The sequence below is a fragment of the Acanthochromis polyacanthus genome, chromosome 16, assembly GCF_021347895.1.
Source record: "Acanthochromis polyacanthus isolate Apoly-LR-REF ecotype Palm Island chromosome 16, KAUST_Apoly_ChrSc, whole genome shotgun sequence".
Classification (NCBI taxonomy): Eukaryota; Metazoa; Chordata; class Actinopteri; family Pomacentridae; genus Acanthochromis; species Acanthochromis polyacanthus.
Window position 1 is genome coordinate 13384082 of NC_067128.1, and position 8551 is coordinate 13392632.

Genomic DNA, 8551 nt, shown 5'->3' on the forward strand with positions numbered 1-8551 from the left:
CAGATGGTTCACCACTATCCTTCCAGGCTTTAATAATGCGTTGGACGGTTCTTAAACTGATTTTAGTAGTTTCAGAAATCTCATTGTTTTCTTTGCTTGATGCAGGTCAATAATTTGACCCTTCTGATTAACATGATTTCCATGACCACAGGATATGTCTTCCAACATGGTTGTTTAAGAAATGAGAAGCTTCTCTCTGCATCAGGGTTAAATAAGGTGTTGCAGCTGAAACATATTCATCACTGCAGTAATTATCCAATGGAAGGCTCTTACCTATTTTCTTAGTTAAATGAAGGTGGTGACTTTTTTGTGCCAGCCAGTGTATTTTATCAGTTAATTTTTTTTAGTTTTTCTTCCTTTCATGTGTCCATCCACCTTTATATCAGGTGTAACGAATAAGCAGAGATACATGGGAAGCTTTTGGCTTAAATTTTCTGCTCAACAGATGTTTAGCAATGGTGGAAGAAGTATTCAGGTCCTTAAGTAAAAGTACCTCACTGTAAAAATACTCCATCACAAGTAAAGGTTGTTTAAAAAAAGTGTTTTAAGTATTGAAAGTAAATGAAAAAGTGCAGATTATAACTATGAGTAGATTATTCTTCCTGTTGCATTAATGTGCAAACACTATTTTAGTGCTGGACCTGATCAATATGTAACTACTGAATCTTTATATTGTTGACTAATTTTCTTAATGGCTGGACTGATTGTTTGGTATGTTAAAGACTTAAAAGCAAAAGTGAACTCTTCACAGTGTCGCCTTGTCCAACTGATCCTAACCTGTTGAAATAATTGAGAAGAAAAAAGAGAAAATCTCCACACTTCAGAATTTTTTGCATGACAAATCATTTTCTTTCAATGACTGACTCTTCAAACTTGACTTTCATTTATTGATGAATAGCTTAATTGATAATAAAGCACCACAGTTTATGAGCTTTTTATGTTTTGAATGCAAAATGTTATTGTTCAACTGATAAGTAACTACAGCTGTCAAGTAAACACAATGTAATGTTTCCCTTTTTAAATATAGTGGAAGTACAAAGCATAGTACAAGATGATTTAAAATGATGTCAAAACTGCAACAGGCTAGCATATCTTATATACTTGTTTTTTGTTTTGTATTGTTTTATTGTTATTTGTTTGTTATAGAAAATGACTGCACATTAAAATCTGCAGGACCAGACAAGAACCTGAGCGACATAACTAAAAATTAAAACAAACAAAAAACTGTCAGGAGCTCCAAAACTGTCCTGTTTAGTTTCAGCTGTGTCCACAAACTATAATATTAATACAAGAACATTCCTCAGTGTGTCTCTGCTCTAAGGTGACAGTAAGGACATCATGTTGTTCGGACATAAAATCTCTATCCAGTAGCCGTCGGGATCCTGTATGAAGGCATGACCCTTCACTTTACCTGTGACAAGGAAAAAAGGTTGTAGTTAGTGGAACAATGGTGGGGGTTTTTTTTTTTAACACTTTGGAGAACATCACATTTTCTGGCTTTCATTCTCAGGATATTTGTCAAGTCTAACTCACAGTCTACACTGGTCAAGCTGCCTGTGAGCTCCACCTCCTGGTAGAAATTGAATTTTAACAAAAACATCGGAGACAAAAATGCAGTTGATCATGAGCATATGGGTGCTGGAGACATGTATCTTCCAAGAATATGTCATAGACTTTTACATTTCAATGTTGCTTGTTCTTTTTGCATTTCATTTTTACCTAAGTCCTTTTTTTCATTTTTTATTTTACCAAGTGGGATCGGTTGAGAACAGAGACAGTGCGAACCCTGAGGATAGAAAGTGTTATGAGATCACTGGACCTCAGGTGGTAGTTGATATGGGTGGGGTAGAAAGTTGGAGAGGTACTGAGGTGTCTTCCCTGATAGGGTCTTGTAGATGAGTGAAAGCTGGTGCTGGAGTCACCTGGTGTGAAGGGAGGACCAACCCACCAGTTTGTAAAGGTCACAAAGATGGGTGGAGAAAGGTGCACCGGTAGCAAGATGGATGGCTGAGTGATAGAGGGCATCAAGCCTGTTAAGGGCACACTTAGAGGCCATTTTATAGATGACATCATCGTAGTCAAACATGGGGAGGATGGTCATCTTCACAAGAGTGTTTTTGGCAGAGTATGTGAAGGAGGCTTTATTATGGTAAAGGAACAAAGGAGCCATGGGCTAAATTTGATTTTAGCTTGTAGAATATTGATGTGAGAAGTGAAAGAAAGTGAAGAGTCCAGCGAGAGACCAAGGTATTTGTAGGAGATGACCAACTCCAGATTTATTCCAGCTGCTATTCACATACTGAGTGTGAATAGCGACTGGATTTTTCACAGCCTGCAGAATACGAATGTATAGCCTACTTTATGTTTTGTTAAAGCTCTTAGGTGCTAAATGTGGCTTTTTTTGAGTTGTATAATGTATAATATGAGGGTGTGTGTCAATATGAGCTGTGGATGTTCATTATCAGTATTTTCTTTATTACCGCCCGGCAAAACTGCGTTCTTTCTTTCTTTCTTTATTTGATCCATGGGACATTGCACAAATAAACATTAACCCCGAAGGGAGAGATGCATTATGCCAGGTTATAGCACGAATGCTAATTTCCACCTGCAGTCCCAGTCCCGGCGTTTGCCGGAAGGTATTGTTTTCACCTGCATGGTCTTGCTTGCTTGCTTGCTTGTTTGTCTGTAACAATTTGGTTTCCGAGCGATAACTCCATCAAATATTGATGTAGCCTCACCATATTTGGTACACAGGTGTACCATAATAAGACACAGGTCAAGTTCGGATTTGGTGACCGTGACCTCATTTTCAAGGTCACAGGGGTCATCTTTGTCGCCGGGCGGTCCAAGTTTGGTAAAACTTCTAGTTTCTTTGTTTTCGGTTGCTTTTACCTTTATAACTTAAAGATTGAAATCAATCACTATGTGCTGTAAGTTGTTCATAACTATAAATTGAGTGCCAGGGGGAAAATAGTTGCTACAGCTTATATCTGTCTGAAATAGAACTGTACTGTCCTCTATAGGCAGACAGCTGCAAGTAAAGATGCAGTAAAGCGGAGGCAAGAAATGTTAAAAGTTTTCAGTCTGGATGACAAACTTTGAAATAGATAGAAAGTGATAATGCTGAAAATTAAAGTCTCCTAAGGCTAATTATGACAAAAAATGCTGAAGAAGCCATACAATATCTGAAAAATGAAGACAATGCACTGTGCCTTTGGATAATTTAATGAAAATGTTTGCTGACATATGCTAAGCTGGCTACCTGTAGTTCAGCAGTTTTTTTTCTTCTACATCATAATTGAAATTGATTTAGCTCCAGTGTTATTCAATGATGTAAAAAAAAAAAAAGACTGAAGATGTAACTTTCACTTCATCAAAATATTTTATCTGACAGATAATATCTAAAGAAAAATCTATATCTAAGAAGAGCTGTAATTTTATAAAGTCGTAGCTATCATAGCAGCTAGCTTTCACTTTCACAGTGCACCTTTAGCTGTATAACTAGCTGTTTTTCTTTAGCTGTGTAATTAGCAGTTTTTTTATTACTTCGTCTCTATATAACTTTAACTGTCTCGTTAGCAACTTTTTCTGACTTTGTAGTTACTTGTTTGACTACAGATATGCAATTAGCTGTTTTTCTATTACTTTGGCTGTCCGTATTGTCTGTTTTACACCTTATTTGTGTAGCAAACATCTTTGTTTGACTTTAGCCATGTAATTCACTGTCTTTCTGACTTATGCTGCATAGTTAGCTGTCTTTTGAACTGCACGACTAGCTGTCTTTTTGACTTTAGCCATGTTATTAGGTGTCTTTCTATTACTTTGGCTTCCATTATTACATATTATTTATGTAGTTAACGTTTTTCTATAACTTTAGCCATGCAATTAGTGTTCTATCTGACTTAAGCCTTGTAAGTAGCTGTCTTTCATTACTTTAGCTACCATGATTGCATATTAGTTATGTAGTTAACATCTTTCTCTGACTTCAGCTGTGTAGTTACATGTCTTTCTATTACTGTGGCTGTCTTTATATGATTTTAGCTATGTAGTTACTTGTCCTTCTGACTTTAGCTATGCAATTTGCTGTTTCTATTACTTTGGCTATCTTTATTAGACATTACATGTGTAGGTAGCATCTTTTTTTTTAACTTAAGTTGTGTAGTTTGCTGTCTGACTGTCTGCCATGTGCAAATTTAAAAAGCTGATTTTACAGAAACTACAGATTTCAAGAGCCTGAAATGTTTTATGTATGTATAAGAGATGTTACAAAGTCAGATAAAGGTCTGAACTCAGTTTTGACCAAATAGTTTTGCCTTTGTAGGGACTGACCTGATCTCTCAGGACAAAGAACTCACCTAAGTCTTCTTTCTTGACAAATGTCGCTCCTCTCTCTTCAAACAATTTGCAAGCAGCATTAACGTCAGGAACAGCAATGCCAATATGACCTTCAACAAGACAAGACAAGACAGTAGGTTACACCCAACACACACAATCAGTATAATCTACCGCTAAACAGAGACATGTGCCAAATACTTGACATCGATCTCAGACTTTCAAAATGTGCATTTGGAGGTTGTGAACGTTGAACTTCCACCAGATGAAGTTTTTTTTGGATACGTTTATATCCAAAATATGGACCTACAAAAAATTTACCACCCGTAAATTCTGGATTAACTTAACTCACCAAATCCTCGCGGCTCTTTGTTCCCATTGTGGTACCTCAGGCCTTCTATTTTCTCTGAGCCCCAGTTACTGACAGACGGACAAAACAGTTATTAAATTCAGTTATAACAAGATGCAGATGATCTGAACTGCCATGCATTTCAGATCATTTACATTTAAAATTTTTCCAAACTTTATTGCCAAAAGTACATGCACACCTGATCCGAACTGAAGCCATTTATCTGTTTATGTGTGGAAATTAATTAGCAGCAATTCTGATTAACTGATTAATCACTTAAGCCGTAAATTTAGTGGTTCCCGCTTTTTAAATATCATTTTTGGAGTTATTATTATGTTGTTCAGGTGCCTTTAGGCAGAGTAAAACCATTTATTTCTGTTACAAACAATAGCAACTGGTGACACAACATAAGAAGTTCATCAGTGCTTTAAATTATTGTGTGCTGCAGCATTTAGATTCACTGTTTAGTCCTATGCAGAGTCTGCACACTTTTGGTTGTATAGTTTACAGAAACACATCCTTCAGAGGAGTTATTCAGGGCATATTTGGTGCATTGTGGATTTCATGCGTACTGTGTGAGCTCTATGGTGGCACTGCGAGAGAAAGTCCAGGCCGTCCTCTCCTTAATGTCAGCCGGGATCTCCGACTTGTTCTCGTAACCCAGGAAGTAGAGGGTGAACCGCATTGCAGAGAAATCAATTTTCTGCAGCAGCCTGGAAACCACAGAGGAGCCAGAAGGTTAATGGGAGGCTCCCGCTGCTTTGTAAGCTGAGCAGAGCACAGTAAAGTTGGAGGTGTTCGGAGAGGTTCAGAATCACACTGAGGACTCACGTCATGCCCAGGACTCGGGTGTAGAAGTCCAACGATCGAGCCGGATCTCTGACCCTCAGCATCGTCTGCTGCATCATGAAGTCCTGCAGAGACCCAAGCCACAAAGACAACAAGCACATTGTATGTCTCTAAAACTGCTCAAAATCAGCGTGTTTATCTGTTTTTAGAATGCTTTATCTCCTTGCAAATGACCCGCCTAGCATCAAATCATAGACGGACACACAAATTGAAGCATTTAGCAGCTGGTGAGTCAGATATTGTTCTGAAGAGCTGGAGGAGGAGACCAAAGCAGAGCTAAAAATAGAGGGAATATTAGAATTTGATAAACACAAACATCACTCCATGGGGATATCATGTGCATGGATGGATTATTATGCAAAGAGTCCGTGTTTCTAGAAATAGAAAAGCCACAAGTTCTGTATAAGAGCAAGACATTCAAACTGAAATCACTCATTCTGCCTGTCTTTGCCGTTGTTTTGTGTCTTTTGCAGCATCTTTGTGTCTCTTTATAATAATTTTGTATGTCTTTGAAGTACTTCTGGATCTCTTTGCAGTTGTTTTATGTGTCTTTATAGTAATTTTGCATGTCTTTGCAGTTGTTTTGTGTCTCTTCCCAGTGGCTTTGTGTTGATTTATAATCATTTTGCATATATTTGCAGTTGTTCTGTGTCTTTTTGCAGCATCTTTGTGTGTCTTTATAACAATTTTGCATGTTTTTGCAGTGGCTTTGTTTCTCTTTAGAATAATTTTCCACGTTTTTACAGTTGCTTTTTTTTGGTCTCTGCAGCTGTTTTGTGTCTCTGTGATCAGTTTGCATGTCTTTGCGATCTCTTGTTGTCCCTTTATGGTCACTTTGCATCTCTTTGCAGTACTTTTGGGTCTCTTTGCGGTTGTTTTGTGTTCCTTTATGATCATTTTGCATTTCTTTGCAGTCACCTTTTGTTCCTTTGTGGTCATTTTTGCACCCTTTTGCAGTTGCTTTGTCTCTTTCTGCAGTCATCTTGCAGTTCTTAATGCTCATTTAGACTCTTTTTAGCCACTGTGCAACTTCTTATGGAAATGTGGTGTCTCTTTACAGTCGTATTGCATCTCTTAGTGGTTTCTGTGTGTAAATAATTGATTAGTTGGTTGCCAGATTTCCGAACTTAGTGAAAAATCCACATCATATTGATGCCCTGCCTAAAAGTAATAGATTTAAATTAGAAACCGAAAACAAAAGTAAATTTGAGGTACTAGAAATGTAAATCAGTGTCTTATAAATGGAGATGAATTGAAGTTAATTTGTGGTATTTCACAAATAATTTTACAAAAATTGTGTTTAGAAAAAAGTATTACTGATTTCATCTTAAAATAGTTGAAGAATGTACTTTGAGTAACCTGAACTCTCAAAGGTCAGTAACAGGTTAAAACAAATACCTTTGAGCTGTGACTAAATGTGAGGCAAATCGAATTTTATTTAGGTTTTTTTTTTTTTTTTTTTTTTTTTTTTGCTGCTCGATGTATATCCTGAACCAGATGTCCCAGAATGTGAGTCTGCAGGTATGTGCAGGTCTGAAGTCACAGACAACAGGTTTGACTACATTACACCCTCACCGTACAGTCCTCATCTTCTTCCTGCTCTGCACAATAAAATGCGTCTAAAAGAGTAAAAGAAATCGCTACAAACAGGAGAAATAAACATGCAGACATCACCTGGGTGAGGGGGTGACCCTCCTGGCAGGCAGCAGACACGGCCTCGTCCGACAGCCTCCTGCTCACCATGACTCAGATCAGACCGACTGATCACACAGGTTCCTCCTCACGGCTCCTCGCCTGCTGCCTTCAGGTGCTGCTCAGGAGATTGAGCTTCTCAGATGTTTTATGAGGCTCACTGATGCCTCTAAGGAGTTTGTCTCCTGCTGTCAAAGGGGTGGGAAAAACAAATAGGTAGGAAAGGTGCGTTGTTAGTCAAATAAATCCTAAATCCTATGATGCTATTATTACTAGATTAGATATCATAAAGTTAATTTATTATATCAAAGCTAACATAAGATGTTAAAAAAGAAAACTGACAGCTAATCTAAACTATCCAAATTTTAAGACATTTTCAGACATAAGTTTTGAATTATTAAAGTTGAAAAGAAATGTGTGCACCATAAGATAAAAAATCCTTATGTTATGGACTTACTGACTGAAAACTGTCACATTTCTGATGTGAAAATTCAGCGTTTTGTCTTATAAAATATGATATACATTCTCTGTTATGACTATAGAAATTATCACATTTTTTTAGGGAATAAGATTTTTTCTTATTCTCATATAAAGGCAAAATAAAGTGATTTTGTGTTTTATTTCGTATCTGTGATTAGAAACTCCACATCTTTGGGCTCTGTGGCCCAAATGAAAACTGAAAATTTCCATGCAAAATTATTTATTCATTCAACTGTCAAATTAATAAAACTTGAATATATTTCATAGTTGTAGCAGCAATATTTGTGGAAATATTCATTTCTTTAGATTTTGGGAATGAAGAAAGTTTTTTTTGTTGTTGTTGTTAAACCGTTGTTTTGTTTAGGGAGATTTCATTATCATCAATAGTTACTGGCGTTAGTTTTACTTGTATTTTAGTGTCAATTAGGAAGCACTGAGAACGCCCTGATTCTGGCATTTCTGACAGACCCTGAATGCAGCATATTTTTTTTCAGATGTGGGAGTTCAGGTCCTGAATTGTAGCAAAAGAAACACCCACAGCTCTGACAATAAATGTAATCCAGCACTACTGGCAACTGGAAAAGTGGTAGTTAAATTCCACCCACGACATTTCAGCTGCTCTGCAGAGCGTGACGGAGCTGACAAAAAAAGAAACCACATCATCCGCAAAATATCAAACTACAACCAGCTTTACAGTTTGAAACAAAGGCTGAAAGTGAAGTGAAATTAAAACGTTAAGAGTTAGATGACATGTTGTTGTTGGCTCAGAGGAGAGGAGCTTGAATGAGCCGCTGCTTCCGTTTACAGTGATGAGATCTGCTGCAGAAGAAGCTGCAGGTCTGAACATGT

General features: G+C 37.2%; 1 protein-coding gene across 1 annotated transcript; it reads right to left on the bottom strand.

The window, feature by feature from the left end:
• Positions 1 to 866: 866 nt before the first annotated feature.
• On the bottom strand, positions 867 to 7344 carry LOC110959634 (glyoxalase 1). The gene is made up of 6 exons (XM_022206575.2): positions 7205 to 7344; positions 5513 to 5595; positions 5254 to 5394; positions 4685 to 4752; positions 4356 to 4445; positions 867 to 1411 (listed from the first exon to the last, which is right to left on the bottom strand). Exons 1-6 carry the CDS (start codon positions 7271 to 7273, stop codon positions 1317 to 1319), a joined length of 546 nt encoding a protein of 181 aa, XP_022062267.1. The 5' UTR covers positions 7274 to 7344; the 3' UTR covers positions 867 to 1316.
• Positions 7345 to 8551: the final 1207 nt, after the last annotated feature.

Bases quoted from the DNA above. Each gene is read 5' to 3' on its own strand.
- LOC110959634 (XM_022206575.2), bottom strand. From the start codon at position 7,273: ATGGTGAGCAGGAGGCTGTCGGACGAGGCCGTGTCTGCTGCCTGCCAG. The intron at 4,753-5,253 runs GTACGCATGAAA...TCCGTCTGTCAG, and splicing joins GCCACCATAGAGCTCACACA to TAACTGGGGCTCAGAGAAAA. The intron at 1,412-4,355 runs GTGAGTTCTTTG...TCCTTGTCACAG, and splicing joins TGTCAAGAAAGAAGACTTAG to GTAAAGTGAAGGGTCATGCC.